Source organism: Mastigoproctus giganteus, chromosome 4 (assembly GCF_048544385.1).
Source record: "Mastigoproctus giganteus isolate SK-2022 chromosome 4, ASM4854438v1, whole genome shotgun sequence".
NCBI lineage: Eukaryota > Metazoa > Arthropoda > Arachnida > Uropygi > Thelyphonidae > Mastigoproctus > Mastigoproctus giganteus.
In genome coordinates this window covers 53,425,419-53,450,491 of record NC_143578.1, presented here as the reverse complement: position 1 = coordinate 53,450,491, position 25,073 = coordinate 53,425,419, and the positions used below count along the sequence as shown (strand labels likewise).

The 25,073-nt window shown below is 38.2% G+C and overlaps 1 protein-coding gene across 1 annotated transcript in view; it reads right to left on the bottom strand.

Moving 5' to 3' along the window:
* LOC150086741 (plexin-B-like) overlaps positions 1-24,791 on the bottom strand; it is a 238,715-nt gene extending 213,924 nt beyond the window's left edge. Inside the window, exons 1-2 of the mRNA XM_090372734.1 lie at positions 24,711-24,791; positions 9,484-10,807 (exon numbers count right to left, since the gene is read on the bottom strand). Of these exons, the coding sequence (XP_090228860.1) occupies positions 9,484-10,761 (1,278 nt within the window). The 5' untranslated portion in view covers positions 10,762-10,807; positions 24,711-24,791. The remainder of the gene's footprint in view (positions 1-9,483; positions 10,808-24,710) is intronic.
* Between the last annotated feature and the right edge of the window lie 282 nt (positions 24,792-25,073).

Sequence of the window (25,073 nt, the reverse complement as noted above, 5' to 3'; positions counted from 1 at the left end):
GACTTCTGATGCAGATACCTTTTAAACTGAACAGTGAGTGCCTAAACTTGCGCAGCTAATCAGATGAAACATCCCCTTTGGAGGATATACAGTATGGCTATCAAACTTGGAAGCTCTTGAAAACAGGTTAGTTTTGTTCATCTTATGTATAAATTACTATTTCTATCACTGCATCAAGGTTTTATTGGAAAATCCATACGCTAGTTCAAGCATGCGAAGGATAAAATAGCATTTCCAACCCCCCACAAAAAATACGTAAATAAGTATTTATAGCATTTTATGGCATTTTGCCTTGAACATCCGGGCTTCAGTAATAAGTTACCACTACTTGGCGCAGAAGGTGAGTTGGAAGGCTAGTCTCGGGGTCAATGGCTAAGGATGGGCGAAATATAAACTTTTCACAGAATAATTAAATCTTCAATCGGTGATAACTCTACTATAATTCTATACATGTCTCATTCAACTCTGAAATTCAACGGTTACCACGAAAACTAGGAAATTGTGATATTCTATTATAATTACGAAAATATAGATCTCTCAATAAAGCATAAACACAGAAACAGCGAGAGCCTTTGTTTATCTCGCCAAAAAAGTTTGCTAAATTACAAAGTACTTTTTTCAGACATTAATTGGCTTTCTACATGTTTTTTCCTATGCGACTTATTCTCTAGGAAAAATTAATCAACACCAAGAACAGTGCGCAATGCTTATTCGCTTTTAAACAGCTGTCTTGTACAATTTTCACAAACAGCGGAGGTAATTATGACCCTCTGATAATTACTAACAACCGCGCGCATGCGCAGAACTGTGTATTAGAAATATTACTGCCGTTTTCGCTGGCACTTTTTGTTTTGTTTTGTAAGATTAGCGACTGTGATCCGTTAAATAATTAGAATTTGTGCATCTCTATTTGGCCAAGGAATGAAGTCCCTACATGGTTTTGCTGTTGAACAGCATAATTTGTTGGGAATTATTTCACTTTCGATCGATATATGCAAAGTTTGATGAAAAAGTTCGGTGAATGCATCAAAAAATTAATTTTATTCAAATGTTTACGGTAATATTTTTCCGTATAACCTCCTGCCAGCAGCTCATAAAATAATTTTTGGGGTCTTCTTTTCTGAATGCTTCTACGCAGTCCATTGTGTTTGATTGTTTTTCTTGAATCGACTCAAATTGCTTCTTTTTGTGTTGTTTCAATTTTGGGAGTAGCCAAAAAGTCGCATGGTGCCAAATCATAAGAATAAAATGAATTTAGAACAACGGTAATGTTTCTGTCGGTCAAAAATTGCCGGACGGTGAGTGATCCGTGACATGGCGCATTGTCGTGGTGAAGCAGCAACCATTTTGCCATTTTTCAGGTCGTTTACGGCGGAATGCGTCTCTCAGCCGTTTTAAAACTTCGTGGTAGTAGGCTGCCTTGCAGAACGAATTCTTGTAACATCATCCCCTCATTGTCAAAAAACGCAATCAGCATGACCCTCATACGTTTTCTACCGGAAGCTATGAACCTTAATCTCTGGGTCATATCCATACACTCAGGAAACCTTGGAAACCCCGCCAGAACATTTTCCTGTCATAGAGGCATCTTCGTAAACCCTAACGAGCATTTAATGTTTCCGTGGTTGACTTTCCACGTTTACAAGAGGAATTAACGTTCGCATGTTCAAATGTTACACTCAAAAGTGACGTCACTGTATGGCCCACTCACATCGTTTAGATAAGGCTATGCGTTCAAGCATTATGAGATCATTCACCGAACTTTTTGATCAAACCTTGTAATTTACGTCACTATCGACCCACATTTAGAAGTCAATGGGCATTATTTATAGTGCAAAGACCTCCATGAATGCTTCTTTCTTTTGCCCACAAAAAAAAAGGTCGTCTAAAATGTGCTTTTGAAAACAATACCAGACCGCGTTTTTTCCCCTTTTTATTAATAAGCAAACTGATTTTCCATTTGACAAAAACGAAATAAAACTGCACCGCATTTCCTCCAAAATTACTATGCAAATTCAAAGAACTGAAAGGGGAAAAAAAAAAAAAAAGTTTTGAAGCTAATTTTTCAGACAGCGAATAAAAAAAAATAAGCGACTGCCCCTGCTATTCAATAATAATAACGGGAATCGTATAAGAATACGTAAACGTAAGTGTCAGGTTAAGGATATTGACTCGAGGGATATGAGAAAACGCATTCTTCCGACGAGAAATGGCTAGATTTAAATTTGATGTTAGACGATTTGCAGGAGAGTGAGGAAGGCTATTCACTAACATCAAGCAAAGAAGTGGTTTGGAAAAAAGTAAATATACTAGTGAGTTAATACGTGGGATAACAATAGGAATGTCCAAGTACGTTTTATAAATGGATATTGAGGCAAACGTTACTTAAACAAGAAGCCAATTCACGATGATGAATGCTGGATATTGAAAAGGGGTGCTACAGAAAATAGGAAGTCGAGACTTAAAAAAATAAGTCTCTTTCGATGAAAAGAAGCATTTTAAACCCACAATTCTTTGAGATTGAGATGAACCGACCAATAATTTTGGCCACTTCGCTATAATAATGGATATAATATATTACAGCTATTATATAATCATCCTAGTTGTGTTCACCGCCCCCCCTTGAGGTCTGAAATTTTTTGGGGTAAGCCATTAGTTACAGAACGTCAAAATAAAATTAAATCAAACGGACAGGGAGCAGACAGATCTATATCAGCTTATTTATCGCATTCCGATAACAGTCTCTAGCTTCCAAAAAAAAAAAAAAAAAAAAGAGAGAGAGAGAAAAAAAAAGCGGCATCAAATCCACAATACAACATTTAGCCCTGCATGACAGGCTATTTTTCTCTGATGTCAACACCAGTTGCGGCCACTCCCCCTGGCGTCAGGGCACGTGAAAAGTTTCACAGTCAACCCATACTACTAATGGAAGAGTTCAACGTTCTGATTTTGACATATACGCCCACTTGACGACTTCTTGGAAAGGAGGAGGGAATATCACGGGTTTTTTTTCCTTTTTTTTCTTCTTCTTCTGGAATTTTATATTATGTTCATTTGTAATTTAATTCAATTTCTAGCTGTAACTATTAAGAAAAGCTTGTCAAGTGACCTACTATATCAGTTTCATAAACTCATCGTATGTTCCAAGTTAATCCATAAAGTGTGAAATATTTTAAGTTTCTCTTACTGTTTTTTTTTTTTTTAATGACTTCGAATGTTCAGAACACATATTGCGATCTTGCTTTCCGTTATAAAAAGGAGTCCATCTGATCAACTACTGGAAGATCTCAGTTCTCAAACGAATGATTTTACCTCCCAGAAATATCGGTTTTTCATCCTTAAAAATAGGTAAACATACGAAAGAACACTTATTGGGTTCTGGCCGCCACCTTGGCTGTTTGAATGTCTTTATATTTATTGGTGATTTATATATATTTATTTATTTATTAATGATGCATTGGATATCATTGGTGAGTCTGAATCAAGTGACTTATTAAACATGTAAGCCTTGGGAGTTTTTTTTTTATTTTTATTTTTTATTTACTGGTTAGTGATGCACTCTAGTGGAAGAATTCCATCTACAGTTCTTCATATAATTATAGGGTTATCTCTAATCAATATCTTGGAGTTCTCGTGGATAGCACAGTTGGTATAAGCAGATCCACCCCACACAGGGTTGAAAATGCTGGAGTTCGAATCCCGTCAATGACGCGATGAATTTTATGGATCTTTTTCACAAAGTGGCCGAGTCAGACGAGAGTAGCATGGTTTTATGAACCAAAGAACACACACGCAATTCAGACATATTATACACGGCGCAATACGGCCTAAACCCTACAACACCAACCAAATATTCTGGATGATTGAGACTGGATAGCGTTTTCCGCCATATTCGCTGGATCTGAATTCCTGTGATTATTTTTGGTGAGGATCTCTGAAGGACAATGTTTGAAAGAAATAATCCTCATGCCACTGAAAAATTGAAATACGCAACTGTCGTTGAAACCATCTCTGAAGAAACAGACTGCATATTGACTGTGCTTTCTGCTTGAATAATCAACTCCCATTTCTTGCCTGTTTAAAGACACCAAATTAGCCAATGACAGTGCAATAAATCAAATATATATACTGCGTATTACACTGTGTATAACAGAAATTTTAATAGATCTCATGCAAGTTAATTTTAACGGACCTCTGAATACAGTGGTGACTTTGATCATTTTTTCTTTTTTAAAGAACGAAAGAAAGACCTAACTATCTTGAGAAAATAATAAAGGCTTCTCCCGGTTTAGTGAATTTTTTTTGATCATAGCCTGGAGGGTTGGCTTATGAACGAGCACAGCAACTGGTAACATGAGAACTGAAGGAAATTCTGCTAATGTACGTAGACCCAGTTCCTTTAAACCAATTACTCTATTCATAACAGTCACAAAAATCCTCACTAGCTAAAATATGACCTCGGAGTTCAACAGCAGGACGGAAGACGATGGGGGCGAAAAACCTCCAGAAGGGACGAGACCAGCGGGTGTCGAATTACCCCAAGAAAGAAAGATACCGAAGAATAATGATGGGTAGCTAATACAATTACACATAACATTAAAGCATGCTGACTACACAAACATGCGTCATAACTGAAGCTCGCCAACCAAAAACTCTACCGAATATGTGATTATCAGCAGACAATGCGGACGTTCGAGGAATGAGTATTCAGGGAGGTTTGGAAGGTCCACAGATGGACTACTAATCGCCTAGCGTGTACCTGAACTTTGAAGTAAGCGATCATCAAGAGGAAGATTGCCGGCTTACAACGCAGGGAAAATAGACATCAGGAGTGAACTTAAGGAAGAGATTAGTGACCGTTTGATTGTGTTAATGGACTTGAATGAGAACCCCGAAGGTGGTGAACCACATACTGATGTCACCAGAGACGTGAGAGAAATCTAAAAAGGGACGCCTAGACCTACAGAACGATGCTGGCCAGTTAGCTAACACAGTAATGAGTTCTGTTGGAAGAAGTTAGAAGAAAACCAAGCATCGTTAAAAAAATATGAGTACTGAGCAATCCGTTAAAGTGTTCCAAATGCCGGAGGACGAAGAAAACTTAGTGTACTGCGAACATAAAACCTCTGCTAGTTGTAAGCTTGTAAATTCCTACAAGGATTGCAGAGTGTTCACTCTAGGGAACATCGCGGCATCAAGAAAATAAAGCATTTCGTCTGAAATCTTTGTAAATCATAGTCTTCCTTTACTCTATGGGTTATTAAGCGCATTATACCGAAGAGGACAGGTACAGTGCGAGTGTAAACCGCTCTCCATGAATGCTTGTATTAATTACACTAACCGCAAAGAAAGGATTCGCAGTACTGTAAACATTACGAATAACAAAGTTGCCAATCTTAACAATCTGCAAAGAGCATAAACTGGTGTATCTATATACTCTATATTCATATTTCGATTATTTTCATACCTGTTCGTTAATAATGATGTTCTATCAAATCATGGTGTTGTTGTTTACTTCAAGAAATAGCAGGAAATAGTTTTGCATCTCAGTGAATTGAAAAGCGTGTGTGCAAAACGAGATATGATGTGAGGCAAGGTGGGAAGCGACCGCGCAAGCGCTTCATGCATCCTTTTGGGACGGCGAGTGTTGAAGGGCGATTCGTGGAAGAAAACGTAGAATGTAACTATACATCACTTACTCGGATTTCAGAAATGTTTCAGACAGATAAATAAAAGCAAAGAAAAAAAAAAACTGCTTGCTTGCTGAATTTATTTTATATTTTGTTATTTTTATTTTATTTATTTATTATTATTTTTTTATATTAGTACAGCCGTAACCAAGTGGCCTTGCGGAGTAATTTCGCACTTCGAATGTTCGAACTTGCACGACGCCAGAAAATATGCGTCCAGTGCTACCATTAAGCACTTGTAGGACTGCACTTCTATAAACCGCTGCTGCGTTGCTTCCTCTTGTTCTGCTCTCTGGGTTCGACTCCCGTCTCTAGATGGCACAAACTTTTATGGGCGTTTGTACGTCGTAGCCTAGTGTTAGTCGGTATTAGGATAAGATTGAAGTTTGTTTTGTCTCACGCTGAAACTAGGATTGCTCATTCACACATGCAATTTAAAGATGAACTGATGCCTAATGACCTAAGTTGCTTTGGCAAAAAATTAGCCACAGAAATTCACCAATCCAGATTATAAACACAGAAAGTTTAAAAAGTTTGTGACCTGAGTATGAGATGGTAGTGGTACCGTGTTAAAAATTCCTGTATTGAATGTATAAAGATTCAAAAAGTAACCCACAAGTTTCATGCACTCTCAATAAAATCCTTTTTCAAATTACACATCCTGAAGTTGACAAAGTTGGGCAAATGAGGAAAGATGGACAAAATCGGTCACCGTGCAGCCATCCAATATTTGGGAAAAGGACTAACGCCAAAGGCAATTCATGAGGACATGGTTACAACATTGCGGAGAATTCTCGTTCCTATTCCATGGTTAAGGAATGGGCAGCAGAATTTAAACGAGCGGAGAGCCTGGAAGGTGATCCAACCTGTGGAAGTCATGCAAAGTCCATCACTACAGAAGTTTTTGATAGTGTACATGATCTGGTGATGAATGATCGAAGAGTGACAGTTTGGTAAATTACCAGTGTCTTGGGCATCTCATCTGAACGTGTGTACTACATGATAATAGAGGTACTCGCTAAAAAAAAGTCTGAGCACGATGGCTCTCAAAGCCGTTGACAGCAGATCAAAAACGCACAAGAGTTGTGAAGTGAACATTTGCATCGTTTTCAAGTAGATCCAGCAAATTTCCTTGCAAGGTTATGACCACAGATGAGACGCGAATCCCTCACTTTCAAACAGAGACAAAAGAGCAGCCAAACGGTGGAAACACAGCTTTTCTCTCCCCTTCAAAGAAAACCAAGTCGATTCCTTATGTCATTTGGGTGTTTTTTTTTGTTTTTTTTTTGATGCTGGAGCGTTGCTTTTTTGAATTACTTTCAGAAAGACCAAACAGTCGTAGGGACATATTACGAAGACGTTATGAAGGGATTTGCGTGAAAACATCAAAGACAAACACCGAGGAAAACTCGGCAAATGACTTACGTTCCTCGAGTACAACACGCCTGTTTACTAGTCTCATTATTACCATGGTGCACTACATGAACGCGGCTTTGAAATCTTGGACCATCCACCATATTCACAGATCTAGCACCATTGGAATTTCCCCTATTTCCTAATTTGAAAAAATACATGGTCGGCATCCATTTTCCCATCGACAGTGATGCAAGGGCGAGGCGTCCCGAAGGTGAAGGGGTACACTGCACCCGGGCGCCACATGCCCTAGGAACGCCCCTGCAGTGATGACATTGTTGCAGTGAATGCATTCCTGGAGACCCAAGAGAAAAACTTTCTTCGCAGATCAACGCATTGCAGCAAAGGTGGAAAAAGTGTATTGACTCCAAAGAGGACTATGTTGAAAAGTAACATGTTACCAAACTCCTCAAACACACGCTTCATACTCGGGCCACGAACTTTTCAGACATCCCTCATATATAGATATTCTTATTACGGATCATGAAAGCACTGGAACCGTAATGAGATAGCGTGATCGAAGTTGTAAGTGGAATTAGGACTCCTCTGGAATATCGGACTTGGTGTTTTCCTGTTGAATGTGCAATATTCCATGTTATCGGATATATATATATTTTTAATCATTCATTTTTTAAGGTTCCATAAGTGAATTCTTAAAAATGGTAGTGCCTTATAGCCAGTCAATCGAGGTGTCATCTGCATAAATCAGATTCGTCGTTAAATCTAAATATTCAACTATATACTGTGTATATATGCAGTAAAAGTAATATGGTGGCTGTAAAATTCTGAAAACTTAAAACTATTCAATTATCTTCATCAGAAAGGACTCGACTATAGTAAGACCCTTTAATATTCATTCAAAATATAGGTTAAAAGTAATGTATGTCCATTTCAGTTTCAAACGAAGTCTTCTTAATAACTAAACGTAAATGATCGTTCTGACGATCATCCGATACCAATGGAGTTGAACGCCATAAAAGTTTCATTGAACCAAGTAAAACGCTAAGACTGCTGGGGCTGTCAAGGACCTTAAAGTCCGTGACAGCCCACAGCCAAGATAAAGAGACTGCCAAAATGCAAGAAGAGCATCCGAGTTAAGTGCCTTACTCCTCTAACTCCTACAGTTAATCTCTTGCTCTCTTAACCAGCCATTCCAATCTATGGTTAAGCAAGCAAGGAACCGGCTGTCAAAGCACTGATTATGGTGACTGTCTCTCTCTTCTCTTCGTTTAGAAGAATCAATGATTTTTAGTTGCCTTTAAAATCCATTTTTTTTAATATATTCTGTTCCAGACTGTAGCAGGAATTGTTAAAAATAAAAACCTTTTCATCATTTTAGGAAATGTCCACGGTTTCATCCTTAGCAATATGCAATTTCATTATTGTTTGAAATTCTATAGGACTTCCCTTTGCAACTTCCTGATTTAACATTCTAATAAAATACTCTGGAGACCCATCCTTCGACAATGGTTGGGTCTCTTTTACTGCATATAAAATAGCCTATATACTTATTTACCTACATGAACTAGATTAATTTTTTTAATCATTTTGTTAATGAATACAAAGAGTAAAGATCATTTACTATTGTTCCGTCCTTTATAGTATGAAAGAGTATAAATCATGAAGACAATACATGCTAAGCCACTTAGCTCAAGCACAATCGTTTTTCTTTTTTAATGGTTGTCATAACAATCGAAATAAACCAGATTTTAATCGAATGTATGGTTAAATTGATTACAAAAATACAATCCGTAACGGTTATCCAGTTAATACATAAAAATTAGTAATAAATATTAAGTAGGAAGGAACCCTCAGCAAGTAAACCGAAGTACTATACATCGTATACACTCCCTCCAAAAAAGTATTGGAAGGCACAAAATAGGCAGACACATTGTAACCCACGATTAATGTGGCATCCGGCCAACTTTGTATCCTCACGGTCGTGGCTTAACCCTGATGCAGTGCTATGATGCATCCAAAAGTTTTCATGTTATGACTCTGGGTTGGTGATACTATATATTCAACATTAGGCCTATCTGAAAACCACGATCTAATACACCAAGCAATGTCCAAAGTGTACTGGCACGTTGGTACCAACCCTTCGAAATGTCCATCAGTGTTGGTAAGATGGAATTTACCAAGATGTTACAGTGACCAACAGGCCAATTCTAAATCTGATGAAACAGCACCATGCCATTATCTGTGTTAACCAGGTTCATGAAGTCCAGCAAGCTCCAGATGAGCTAACTTTGGGGCTTTGAATTTCGAACTTTGTTATTAAAAAGAGAGGAAAAAAACTGTTATAGGTTACTCTGTGCCAATACCTTTTTGGGAGTAGTGTTATATAAATAAACTGAACGATATAACGAAAGATACTTACACCAGGCTCCGGACAGGATTCGATACTTCCAGCGATGTAATTCATATCCCTAGTGAGTACACTTCCATTATAGCACATGTGGATGTTTTCGGTGAACTTCTGTTCGACATCAGCCATCGCAAAAACACACACGGCGGAGTTCATTGACGGACGTGACGTGTGATCTCCACTACTGGTGAAAACGGCCACCAGCGCGTCCGAACCAGGTTCCACGTGCATGTCCGTTGCAAGATCTGCGCCGATGCGTACCAAACTTGCGTCTTGAATGAGATTGTACTCCGCTCCGTCCGGTCCTAAACACAGAAGGGTCACTTCGGTGTACGTGTTATACCCTGCATCCGAAACACATATTCGAGCCAGTCGACTGACGTACCCCCATTCTTCTAGAGCTATTAAATGAGACCTCTTCTGAACGGTGGCAAAATAAACGTAATCGCCTGACTGGAATCCATAGATGTAACTGACTAAGTAGTAGTCTCGCAACTGGGAACTGATGTCGACTCTTGCAATGGACGAGAATGATGTTTCGACTACGTTCAACATGCGAGGCTTCTCGAGACTTCGACTACAGATGGCAGGAACCATATCTCTATACGGTCCCAGCTTGGTATTGGTGGTGGCGACGTACAAAACACGAGATGGATACCCCACATAACGGGCGGGACCAATAATCGCATACGTAGAAGAGTTCTCGTCGTTAGCAGCCACCGGAACCGGAACCAGATCACCAGAACTGCTGATGTCCTCAAGGTTGTGCCGTCTACACGCCCCCTGGTGGACACTTCCGCACACTAGTAGCATCCGCGCTTCGTGATCGATGACTAGTACTTTGTTGACATTGTTCATGGACAATAGCTGCTGATCGTTACAGTCAGCGGGAAAACATAGGATGTTGTCTTCTACAGGTCCAGTTCTCCACGACACCTCCAAGTCCAAGGAGGAATTGAACTGATAGAGCCAGTTGGTGGCCCCAACGTATACCCGTCCTGTTTGGTGGTCGACCACCATGTGGGTAAAGTTGATTGTGTCATTGAACGTGCTATAAGTAGCACGGATAGTCGGGTGTTGGTCGGCTGCCGCTTGACAGAACAACACGGAACAAAGGCACAAACACAACAGCACGCACATAAAGGCATTGCACGTCCTTTTAACATGGGCAATAAAATTACATTTGTTCCCAGTTTCGATATACCTCGTGAGGTAGATGAACACCCCCGATGGAAAAGGGTGTTTAGAAACTGGATGCCAAACAGAACCATCTTCCTGGTTCAAGTTCATCTTGACTGCCGGTTCAGCTCGATAAGACGTCGCTCTCAACCATCCCCTGAAATAAAACAAATAAGATCACAATATCAGTCACATAATACGAAACAAATTTAATTAATACATAAAAAATCAGTTAATATAATTGAACTTTGAAGTCAAAAAGCTAGTTGTTCAAGATTGGTTGGTACTGCTACTTATGATTGGGAGACCTCTTGTGAGTTTCATTTCTGTTTACAAAGAAATAAGATATTCTTTGTCCATGATCAATTTCTACAACATTGTTTTCAAGGTTGCACTGCCTTTGGTTGTTTAAAGTAAACATCAAGACAACTGAAGCCACGAGGTTACAATATTATCGTGTCTAAATTTTATCCAATATCGCAGGAGAAAAAGTTTTCGTGAGGAAAAGTCTACCCAGGAGACTGCATAGGGCCCATACTATGCTGCCACAGAATCTGGTCATTTCAGACATTTTCTGTAGGCTCACAGGTCAATGGCAAAGGTGCTCAGGCCACAAGCGTCAGTAAACATCAGCTGCCTGTAAATAAATGTCGTATGTGTTTAAGGCTAGTTTGTCCGTTTGCAAAAAGCTTCACTCCACTGGATTGGCTGTGCTCCCTACACCAGGTTTCGAATGCTCGGCTTCTAATTCCACTAATGACGTACGGAATTATGGGTATTTTCACACAGTGGATCAGTTAGTGAGTCTCAGGCGAGGGTTACATAATTTTTTCTTCTGGAAATTCTGGTTTTTCATCTAGCAAACAAGAAAATCGATCACAAAACACGCGCAATTTACAGACACTCATCGATGCCACTCTAACTTGTGAGACTTTCCCAGAGTTTTTGCCAAAATACTGCAAAGCAATTTCTCGTGTATTCATCCGTCATGAAGCTCAAATACTGCAAAATCTTGTGCTGGAAAATCAGAGTAGAGTAACTCATTGGGTGCCATCAACAAAGCCATCAGGACATTGCTGGATTGGTTGTGCATAAATTATTATATCGCTCGCTGCTGCTTATTCAGAATAGATACAGAATGTCACTTTTAATTAAGATATAATTTCTAATATGGTTACAATAAATGTGTCGATTAACACGAACATTAAAAGAAAAGATAGCAAGTTTTGATTTTTATCATTTTGTTTCCCTAATGGTGAAAGAACGTTGCTTTGTAACTGTAATTTGACAAGTACTGACAGAAGATAAATCGTACTTACAATGTTCCAGAAAGACCAAGAAAAATCGTCAGATTTCTTAATGCTATAGTTTTGTGTCTTTTGGCACTTTTAAAAGATTTCAAAGTTATCCTCGAAGACTTTCCTTCCAAAAAAAACATTAGTTTATGCCCCAGTCATAAAAATGACGGACATGTCCTATCTCCAAGGGAACAAACCTTTCCCTGGAGTGACTCAAAATGCAACGTTAGTAATCGAAATGCATTCAATGTTAGGAGGAAAAGTCTGGTAATAAAGTACCATTTTGGTGCATCAAATACAGACGTATCCAGTGGTTCGATAGCCGCCTACTTATGGTGCAAGCTGGCCACCCTTTGAGGCAGGGACAGGAAAACACAGATAGTGTGCTTCAAACTTCTGTTGTATCACCCGATCTGTCTCCATTAAGTTCTTTTCCCTAGTGGAGCCTTCTTAAAAGTATGGTATACCAAAAAGAAAAAAAGAAAAAGAAAGCCACAAGACTTAAAAGCGGCTATCACTCATGTGCTATAGCGAAGCTGTCGATGTCGATGTAGACACTGAAGACATATTTTATCGCGAGAATTATAAAATACCTTTCTGGATAAAAGTTCGTTGAATAAACACCGTATTTCTTTTACCAACATTTCTAGTCAAGTCATCAGACCATCGTTGGATAGAAACAGCCATAATAATTACCATTTAACCATAATAAACGAATATAAATGCAACGTTACGTACCACGCGGTGTCTTCGCAATCCCTGTTGATTTTCTCCGGATATTATAACAAGGCCATACCACCTTTTGTAGTTTAGTCTTTTTTTAAGGAGAAAGCTCATCATCAATGAAACCAGTCTTCAAATTCCTACCATCTATTATCTTTATTTGTTGTTAATTATTCTTATCTTATGAACTTTCGCATCCTCTTATCGCTTTAAGACTTTTAAGTGGCCAAGATGTTTATCTTACGTGGACCCTCCGATTAACGTTATGCTACTTTCAGTCTGTATGAGTTAACATCTGCCTTTCTGCATGTTCACCACATCCGTGACGGCATCAGCGTCATTAGTGTGTGTGTTTATAATGAGTAATATCCGTCAGTGCTATGTGAATGTATGTTTAAAACTTATTCAAGTCATTAAACAATTCATTTAAGTGTCTGATACATCTTTCTTGGGCTTCTAGCCGACATTATCTTGAGAGAAAGCAGCTCCAATTAAAAACGAAAACAGAAAACTCTCTCTCAAAAATATAACCTCACTATTTGCCTTCATTTTTCATATTCGTTTCTTAAAAATTATTCGAAGGCAATTGGGCTAAAATTACACGGATTGCTTTAATGCAGAAGTAGTCCAAGTGAAGACCGATGGTTCTTGTTGACTTTAAGAGCTTGATTAATGATTTGATCATAATTTACATCCTTCATTAATTCGTCCAGAGTCTTTAGAAAATAATTCATAATTCTGTATCCTGGTCTTACTTGCAAATCCGAGGATGTAGCCCTCGTGGTAGCACAATTAATAGAATCGCCGTCCTCCCTCACACAGAAAAATACCTGGGTTCGAGTCCCTTCGATGACAAGAGGAATTTTTAAGGGCCTTTTTCACAACGTGACTGAGTTAGTCGGTCTCAGGAGAGGGCAGCATGTTTCTCCCCGCCAGAAACTCGGGTTTTTCATCCAGCAAACAAATCGACCTCAGAACACACGCTATTTACAGACAATATACACGGAGCTATATGGCCTCAGTCGCTGATGCTCCTAAAATCCTACTACAGCAGCAGCCTGGTCTGACTGCAAAGAGTAGTGGACCCTTTGAAGAAGTGAGGTAACCCAAACTTATAGGATGGGGAACACTTACAATATGAAAGCCTATATTTGTCCATGGACAATCTAATAAAAAAGAAGACTTAAAAAGTGATATCAGAAATCCAGGGCCGTAAGTGCTCCCCTTCTTGTTGTCACCTGACGTCTGCTATCTCGGCAGGAATCGAACCTCGAACAGCAGTCCGGCGCGTGATATGTGCTGAACCACAAAAGCCCTGAAAAGTCTCTAGTCAACAATATTTGATGTGGCTCGTCCCTCCATAAAACACGTGCTTTCATTAATCGTCTGCCACAATATAGTGCAGACCTACTTAATGCATATACAGTTTTTCTCACTTGCATAAAAGCACTTGGACAGCTCTGAAAACATTACACGTAATGCCGAGTTTAACCTATAAGTCATTCCAAATCGTTGGAAAATTCAGTAAACATGCTGGCGTACACGGGTTGCCAAGCAACGAAATAAATTACAAAAACATTCTCCTCAGGAAGAAAATAATATCATGATTTGTAGATTTTATGATATCTTAAGAAACCAATAAGAAAAATATGTCTAAAAAGATCATCCTTTTCACAAAAGACTACAAAAAAGAATCATTTTAAGACGATAATGCTTCTAATATACAAACTCAGCACTTCGTTTTTCTATTGGCACACTAATACAATGCGGTAGTGTTCATGCTGATTCTTCCAGCTACTTCTACTCGCCCCTTCTTACGTCAAACCGAAGATTCATTAATCTTGTACACTGCGTGGCTTTCATTTACCCTTAAATTTATATCGCTCCCAAAGCGCCACACTTTTATTAAATAAAAGAAGAGCGGCATTCCCAAAAGGAGGCACATCGGACAACCTTAGTACCATAGTTATTCGGATGTAAGACATTTCCAATTTCTAAGACATACCTGCGGGTTTTAGTGGACCAAATAAAAATAAACCATCGCGTGTGACTCATAACAGAGCCGAATCTTCAAATAACCATAAGTTAACTTCCGTATAACTGGTGGCATCACATCTAATATGAAATTTTTATCGTAAATAAAAATAAACCAATATATTATTATGCATATTTTATCAGCGTGAAAAATTTACTCGCCCTACTTACAATCTTAAAATAAAAAAATATAAAAAAAAAAAACTGAAAAACAACAACCTAGAGTCAGAGGAGCGTGGGCGTCTGATCGTGGAACAAATTGAAGGAATTCCCAAAATAGTATTATACATGGGCCGAAATTTATGGATTCCTGAAATAGCGCTGTGTGTGTGTACAAAATAATTTGATACCATATTGATAAAAACAAACGTAATGGTTAACTATGCTTCAACTATAATATATGGCACATGGATTACCGATGCGATATGAAAAATTTAATTGATGCATTTCTATTGGTCCGATTTTAATAAAATTTGAGAAAGGGCGTTCTAACAGAGCGAAATATAAAATTTCCATAAAGTCTATCCACTGGAAGTGGAGTCATTATTGCATGCGGACAGACGAACGAAGGAATAATAATTGTCGGATTTCTATTCGTATAATTTTAATGAAATTTTGGATGGCTCAACAAATCTTTCTGAAAGCCCCAATTATAAAATTTGATGAAAATCCATCAACTAAACGTCAAGTTACATGAAAGGGCAAAAAGAAAATAATTATAACTGCCGGATTTCTATTTGTCGAGTCTAAATTGTTTTTGTTCTAAGGCTGGTTCGTCTATGAGCGGGATCAAAAAAATCCCTAGGAAAACGGATCTGATTGAGAATACAAAAATCGTCACCACAATAATATAAAAAAAAAGTAAAAAAACGTCAGGTAAGGTGGGCAATGGCCTAAGAGGGCTTGCTGGAAAAACAAAATAAGGGCTAACACGTAGAACGGTTATGAAAATATGGCGAATACACACTCCAACCAGCACTAAGCAGATATAGCTAAGAGGGGTAGTAAAATAAAATACACTTTTAGAGAATAATACATCAAGTAAACAATTTTTAAATAATAATGGCCTTTTTTTTATAATGTGCAGTGAGTTAAGTAAAAATTAATTGAATTACAACCAATAGTACAGAAAGGATAGAAGGAATATATAAATACATAAATAAATAAATTAGATAGTGTGAATCAGAGCTGTAATACTCAATATGTTCTACGTTGATATTAATATTTGTAAAATAATCGTTTTAAATATTTTCATTAGATTCTTTTTAATTTTTAATTGTATTAAATTGATTTGAATTGTGTTGAATTGGTTTTAAATTATTTATTTTTTACTCTAATGTAAGTTTTCGATTTTTTTTCGTTTTAATTTCTGGAGAGTATCATACGGAAGTGTTCTACGTACCATATTGAGGTAAACTCCTCTTATTATTTTACAAATAAATAATTTGTGTATTAAGAATTTGCAGATAAAGGAACCACTAGGTGGCAGTGATCACAGTGTACTGATGTGGGATTTACTTAAAGATATAATTACCATCAGGGGTAAAGGAAAGGGTTTTTGCTTCCTTAAAGGTGAGTGCAGTGGTCTCAGACAGTTCTTAAATTCTGTACAGTGGGATCAACTGACGATGTTACCAACAGTAAATTCTAAGTGGGAAGCATTCAAGGAATTAATCGTGGAAGCTACTAAAAGTTTCATACCTATTAAGAAATATTGTTCAAGGTTTAGGCCTAAATGGTTATCTAATGAACTAATGAGACTCGTAACAGGGAAGAAAAATGCATGGGATGCATATAAATTATCAAGCGACTCAGAAGCCTAGGGCAGATATAAGCTAGTCTGTAATCAGGTGACAAAGGAGGTTAGGCAGGCGAAGGCAGATTACGAGAAATCCTTGGCAAAAGACGCTAAGAAAAACAGCAAGGATTTCTTTACTTATATAAACTCTAAAAGGAAGGGGATGAATCTGATTGGTCCACTTTACATCGATGGCTCGACTGTTGATGATCCTGCTCAGATAGCAAACAAACTGAATGAGTATTTTGCATCTACATTCACACATGGGGAGTTATTAAGGTTTGAAAATGCCAGAAGTTTATCAATTTGTAAAAGGTGCTTAATGATTTTGTAATAACTGAGAGCAAAGTGGAGGAGAAATTGTTGAAGTTAAACGTAAGAAAGGCACCTGGGGATGGATGGGATCTATCCAGTTATATTAAAGGCGGTGGCAAAGCAACTAAGCAAACCCTTAGCCATAATTATGAGAGCATCCTTGGACTCAGGGGAGGTCCCCACGGACTGGAGCGCCTCCGTAGCCAGGTGGGAAGGAGCAGCAGTGCGTAGCACACGCTTCTTGATTAGACCGGGGTTCGAGCCCGTCACCACCAAATACGGAGGATGCGGAAAGGTCAGGGAATGACCACCACATATCCCTGGAGCAATATGGCCTTAGTTGCTAATGTTCCAAATAACTAACTAACTAACTGACTGGAGATGTACAAATGTATCCCCAATTCATAAAGGGGGATCGAAGGGTGAAACGAGTAATTACAGACCAGTTAGTTTAACTTCTGTTCCGAGTAAAATAATGGGGTCACTGGTTAAAGATGCATTGCAGGATCATCTAGACAAGACTGCAGCAATAATTCAGACAGCATGGGTTTGTTAAGGGAAAGTCTTGTCTGACAAATTTGATAGGATATTATGATGTGGTTACAAAGGAACTGGATGCAAAAAATAATTTTGATATCATATATTTGGATTTCAGGAAAGCTTTTGACACTGTTGCATATGGAAGACTATTGTACAAATTGGAGCAGAATGGTATTAAGGGTAAGTTGCTACAATGGATAAAAGGATGGTTAAGTGGGAGAAGACAGAGGGTGGTAATCAATGGGTGCTGCTCTTCGTGGACTAGTGTTATTAGTAGAGTCCCACAGGGTTCGGTGTTGGGTCCTCTGTTATTTTGTATATTTATCAATGATATTGATGAAGGTATATCAGACTTAGTGTTGAAGTTTGCAGATGATACAAAGGTTGGCAGGGTTGTGAATGACAGTAATGGCAGTGTGCTACTGCAACAGGATCTAGATAATTTGGGCAGATGGGCTAAGAAGTGGCAACTGAAGTTTAACCTTGACAAATGCAAAGTAATGCACATGGGTAGAAGTAACCCCAGAGAAACGTACCAACTGTGTGGTACTACACTTAAGGTGGTAGAAAATGAAAAAGACCTGGGAGTAATTGTGCAGTCAGATATGAAGTTTTCTGACAATGCAGACAGGCTGCCAGGGCAGGTCATGGGGTTTTGTCAATGATATATAGGAATTTTGCTAGCAGGGAAAAGGAGGTGATTGTCCCTCTGTATAAGGCAATGGTCAGGCCACGCCTTGAATACTGCGTACAGGTCTGGAGGCCTCATTTTAGGAAGGATGTAGATTTGCTTGAGCGTGTACAGAGAAGGGCAACAAGATTGGTGACGGGAATGAAGGGATCCTCTTACCAAGAGAGGCTTAAATTCTGCAAATTGCAGTGGCTGCAGACTAGGCACCTGCGCAGTGATCTGATTGAGGTGTATAAGGTCTTGAATGGGTTGAGCACGCTGAATTCTGATGGGATCCTTCCACTTGTTCAGATTACGAACCTAAGGGGGCATAAATTCAAATTAAGAAAGGACAGATGTAGAATAGATGTGCGGAAATTTGTCTTTAGCCAGCGGGTGGTTAATTGCTGGAACAAACTTCCATCTGTCGTTGTGGAAGTTGATAGGTTGAATAAATTTAAAGAGGAACTGGACAGGGATTTGGAGGGAATGGTGTAATTTTTTTTTTTTTTGGCTGATGCTGCATAAGCTCATACCCTTGCTTTCTTGCATCACATACCACCGCTACTACTACTAATCATAAACCAAGTTACATGTTATCTTATTAAGAAGATACATGACCATGGTTCACCCGTGACTGCTAAATACTGTGCTGTTTCTTATATTTTCTCTATCTTGTGAACTCCTCTGACTGTGGTCGTCCCAGAGTATAAAGAGAAAATTTATTTACTGTATTTATTTTAGTACAGAGTATTTCGATTAGCCAGACAGTTTAGTGAAAGTTCGGAAGAATTTTTACTAAATTATTTTATTTAAATTTGGTGGCTTTGTCCATTTTAAATTTTGTACACCGGTGCATTAGAGTACAGGAAACTGTTATTACAAATCACGTTGTAACGCTATCCGAACGTTCCACGTGTAGGCAGAAAATGAGACTGAAAAAGCTGAGTTGATTAACTATGATGAATACAAATTAGCGCTCCCTAGTTTTTATGCTAATGCTATTTAAATTTAACATTTTAAATTATAGGCGACCATAATTTTGAGATTCCGCCGTACTGATATATAAAAATAAATGTAGATGTACAAAAATAATATATAAAAAATAAAATATAATATAATAAAAAAAGTTTAAGGGTAAGAATATTGCTAGTCGAAACATGGCTAAGTTAATTTTTTTTTTTTTTTTTTTTTTTGCGTGATGTTGTAGCTGAAGGAAGGGTTTATTTGTTCAAGGCTGCTTTTCATGATTCCTACAAATACCTACATATCTAATGCATCGTGCCGAAATAATATTCCTGTGGATTATACGAGAAATATTAGAATCCCAGTGCACATTCGGGCAAATTTGAATTCAAACGCATTTCTTTCATTATATAGATTTACCGTAACTTCCATTTTCATCTTTTTGTGTAACTTCAAAATCTAGGAAGATTGAGATGTCGGTGTTGTCGCCAGTTTTCTTTAGTGCGAGTTCTTCGGGGTTTATTTCTTTTTTTGTATTTTGTCGAAATCACAGTTGAAAATAGCCAGGTCGATCTTTGTTTTTGGAACTGTGATTCGAAGTAGTGAAAGAATAAGTTTCGGATGGGGGAAGCGATTCTTGACCCCGCTATCCGCTAAACTCAGAGATCATATGTACCTTGGTTTATGATTATTTATATATTCTTCCTATCTTTTCTATGCTATTAGTTGTAATTCAATTAGTTTTTACTTAAACCCACTGAGAATTATAAAAAAAGCCAATGTTATTTAAAAATTGTTTACTTAACCTCCAATTCTCTAAAAGTCTTTTACACACACACACACGCACGTATAAAATAAATGCCCATGTTACCCCATATCAGATTTCTTTCAAGTATTTGAATGAACAAATAGATCACAAACCGATTAGTCATTTCACTTTAATTCAAATGTACCCGTTTGTCAATTATAATTTCTAGCTACAGTATGTTATAATTAATTAATCACTTAGGAAAAAAAATTGTCTAGCAATTAAAATTAAGAAAGTAAACTTAACATCATTAGTCCCAATTAACTCATGAATCCGAACCTTTAAAAAAAAAAAAAAAAAACGTGATCGCCGTTTAGAAAGAAAAGCAAAAGCGAAATCTCTTATTAAAAACTGACGATCTTTGTAGATAGTAATGTGACACTGTCTACAAGGATCCAGCGGCAGTGGACGTGAATCAGTAACTGAACCCACTTTGCCTGGACCTCTATTTTGCATCCATTTATTCGCATCTTTGGAGATGAATTCTCTCCTCTTTTAAAGAAGAAGATACAGTATAGGCTAACCAATCAATGGTGACGCCATCGGAAATGGTTAGTTTTATTGTCACCCAGGACATCGATCAGGGTGCCGAGTAAGGACAAGGACGCCTCTGAACAGAAGAGAATAAAGTTTATTTTTGACCATTTAGCAAACATTTACGTACAAAGACACTTTTTAAGAGAAATTGCAAGGCCTAATCTTATAAATAAGTCGATGTCCAGATTTCCAAAGGTCTCGTCTTATACAGTGAAAAATACGGTACTTACGAAACTAAACATTGCTTGTAATCTGATGAATACTGTATTTAACATAAAATGATAATGGACAGAGATAAGCAGTGTCTGGCCATCAATCGTTGTTGGATTAAGTACGACAAAGGATAATACACGGGCTTTGTGACATGCATTTTTTCATTTACGTGGAAGGAGTCACACACCAGTGAGGAAAATGAGGCAGTAAATAAATATAACAAATAGAGTTCACGAAAAACGGCAGTACGAAACACAGAATGCTCGTAAATCATTGACGGAGACAGATTTCTACTTGGATTAATGAGCTGTCCATTTGCATAAAGTACATATTTTCTTAATATAATTACCTTCTCCATTTTACTTATTTAATTACAATTCGGTGTCCTAGTAATGACGCAGACAGTATATGGTGCAAACTAGTCCTTATTCGCTTTTAATATTAGATTTAGCATACAATTACGCTGTTCTCATATAATTATGATCCTCTGTGCTATCTCTGTACGTGGACATTTTCGCTTTATTTTAACTGGGTATCCTTCTATTCGAAGATCTTGTTTCAATTATGCTTTATTCCCTTTACTTAAGTACCTACAATGTAATATAATATATTACATACGCGATGCGTCTAAGATTTTAAAAGTTACTTAAAAGCCATTTCTGTCACTCTAATTTATAAATATAACTCACTGAGTGGTTCAAATAACCCTAAAAGATTCAAAATCCAACAATAAATTTAACAAAAGTGTATTATCTGTACTTATGTTAAATTTATTGTATTCTAATCTTTCATCTGCTTTTGGGCAGGGGCCTAAAAGTTGATATTGTTAGATCTATGCAGAAAGACGGCTCTGGTCAAGGGCAGGGAGATCTAAGATACCCTATCGACCAAAGATATTGGCAAAAGAGGTCCCTAAGAATATTCTAAATAAGTCCTGAATTCAGAAAAAGACCGGAACAGCTGTTCCTCATGGGTAGCACAGTTGGTACAATCACCGTCCTCACAATGGGGAGGACGATGATTGTACCGGTGAAGAGCCATTACGGCCTCAGCTGCCAATGAGCCATTAAAAAAAAAAAAAAAAAAAAGTGAAAATACCGGAGTTCGAAACCCGTCAATGACGCGACGAATTTTTGTGGGTATTTTGCACAACGTGGCTGAGTTAGTCAGTCTCCGGAGAGGGTAGTATGCTTTTTCTCCCGGAAACTCGGGTTTTTCGTCCAGCAAAACGACCACAGAACACACTCAAGTTACAAACATGTTATTCACTGAGTGATCACTGAATTATGACCACCCACCTAATGCTTGATAGGTCCTCCCTTTTGCCCTCAGTACAGCAACTGTCCGACGTGGCTTTGATTCAACAAGATGTCGGAAGCGTTCGGGGGGTATGGCCAACCAAGCTGTGTGTAATGCGGTCAGCAATGCAAGTATGAAGGTGATTGGTGTATGCAGACGCCTGATATGCCTTTCCTTAGTGTCCCACATGTGCTCTATGGGATTGATATCGGTGGAGTTCGGAAGCCAATCGATATGCCGAAAGTCAGAACTGTGTTCTTCAAACCATTCCTGCCCAACAAGTGCCCGATGGCTCGGCGCATTGTCATCTTGGAAGACACCATCGGCATTCCGGAAAAATTATAACATAGCAGGGTGTACACAGTCAGCAAGCAGTTGACGATAGCGGAGACCACTGATACGTTATTCCACATGCATCAGGGGTCCAAGTTCCTGCCAGTGAAGCATGCCCCACACCATACAACCGCCTCTACCGGCCTACACTTTTGATATCATGCATGATGGATGAAGAGCCTCATGTTGTTGACGCCAAATCCGTACACGACCATCCACAGTGTTGAGCAAATAACGTGGCTCATCCGACCAGGACACCTTCTTCCAGTCTTCTAACGTCCAACTTTTATGCTCTTTGCACTAAGCGAGTCTTTTACGAAGATGAACCTCCGTTAGGAGAGGATGCCGTAGGGGTCATCTGCTGGTATAGCCCATACGTGCGACGCATGGTTATGCCAGATATTGTTCCGGGTTGGCCCATGTTGTTTTGGGTAGTCAACTCTTCAACAGTGCTGCGCCTGTTCGCCTGTACGAGTCGTCGGACTCGGCGCTCACCTCTAATATCACCTTTCGCTGACCTTTGCAGTTTTGCCGTCGGGTCGTTGTTTGACCATTTTGACGCGTCCTGGTACACTTTAACTACGGCGGCTCTCGAACAACCCACCAGTTCAGCCCTCTGGGAAATGGAGGCACCAGCTCGTCGAGCACCCACAATCTGTCCTTTATCAAAGTCCGATAAATCCTTCCTTTTACCCAACACGCTGGGAATTGTACTACCTACTGAACCACTGGCACCTTATCTCTTCTTCTAAGTTAATAGGTAAATTAACTGCGCACTCTCGTACCTCACGTGGTCAGTGAATCGCATTCAGTTTTCATAGGGGTGGTCATAATTCAGTGATCACTCAGTGCATATACAGCGCAATACGGCATAAATTGCTGATGCGCCTAAAACCCAACAGCAACGCTGGAAGGGGGCATTGGACAGAAGAGATATAATCATAGTTAAGCCCAAAATCTTGTAAAGGCCCACCAAGAAAACACATATAATAATTATTATTATGAATAATCATTTATAATTGTTATTACTTACTATGTTTGAACTTGAGAATTTAATTATTAAAAGTAATATATTATTAATATATGCAATAAAAATATCATGATAATGTTTTATTAAAAATAAAGTAATATCTATAGTAAAATTCAAAAAGTAAAAAAAATTCAAAAATTAACCATCAAAATAAAATTAACAGATGCAGGATTATTCAACAGTTTATAAACAGGATTTAAAAAAAAACTTGAAATAACTTTTTAAATATAAATATTTGCGCTACATTATTGATTTAATTTTTATTTATGTGTTTATTTTTCCATCCGCTGCAGTTTCTACAATCCAAGTTCATTCTTAACAAAAAGAAAAAAAAAGCTATACCTATTTCGAAATGATAAAATCTCTAATGCGCTTTTTGGCGTTTTTAAGATTATAAAAAGTGAGAGCCTTTTTGTCTTCTCTTGTGATTTGGCAATCGATAGGATTCCAACTGTTTAATAAATACAACGGTGTTAATACTCGCAGCAGAACTAATTTCGCCTTTAACACGAGTTGCCTTGATATTGCACTACTCTTAAATCGCCAAACACTTAATCTGCCATATATTAAAAATTGACAAATGTTTTTAGTCTCCCTCTCTCTGAGCCTGAAAAGACGATCAACATTTTCCTTCATCCTGTATATTGAATCGACAATTCATTTTCAATTTTTCACATTTTGATGTCTTGAACGTCTTTTGCATTAACTTCCATTCTCTCCCTAGGGAATCGATAGGATGCTGGGGTTAATCTTAAAGATCACTTAATAAAATTACAGAACTCAAAATACCCTAATTATGGCCACGATGAACGAACCAACTGACATTTCGGATTTTACTTTTCCAAGAAGATGATACAGATCAAGAGAAACCAAGTAACTCTGGATTTAGAGCCCATCGAACGATGCACAGGTGAATGGCGTATCTGAATGAATGAAGAAAGGCACATTTTGTTAGCGTAGCTACATATCGATAACAATATTATTCTCCTGGGGCTGTCCAATGAAATACACATTACTGGTATGGCTTCGGGGGATGAGATAACGCTCGTGATTTCTCTTTTTAACTCCACCTTTACAGAGAACCTATATCAAGATAAGAAAATTAAGACATTCACCTTTCTGACGCTCAATATATAGTCAATAGACGCAATTTGTTATGGCTTCAGTGAAAAAAATAAGTTTTTTTTTTTTATTACTCTAAAGGCTACATTCCAGAAAGGGCAGATTTGGTACAGCAGGGATTCGTTGTTTGTCTTCAAGTACAATTACAACAAAGTACTACTTGTGTTGACTGTGAGAATAACAAATGAATGTATCCCGAAATGTTCCGTACTTATCTTAGTTAGTTGGTTATCTCAAGTTAGTTGGCTTTAAGGTGCGAATTCTTCAAATTTTTCCTGCATCAAACGTGCTGACGGTAATTAAAAGGGATGGGGAAAAGAAGAGAATACGTTAGCGACTCTAATAAGATAGCGTTATAAAAGTAGCGAAATGACCTTTTCAAACCTGTTCGACTTGGTGTCACCAACAATGGTAGTAGACGCGTTTTCTTCGTCTTCAACACTTTGCATACAGACTGAGGAATGTGTAATTATAACCACACACACAATGCTGCCATCGTTTCTCACTAACGTGTACAATGCAACAACACCCACATCTGAGAAAAAAGTTGACGGCTAGTGTTTCTTCTACTTCCATCCCCCTAGCCCCTCGTCTCCACCTTTCACCATTCCCTGCAGGTCCTCAAAGGGGACCATTATGGTTTCCATTAGGTAGCTAATACTTCTGCCTTCACAGACGGTCGCTAATTAGGGTTGAACACTGGGTCAAGAAATGGTAGTATCGTCTTCGGGCTAAAC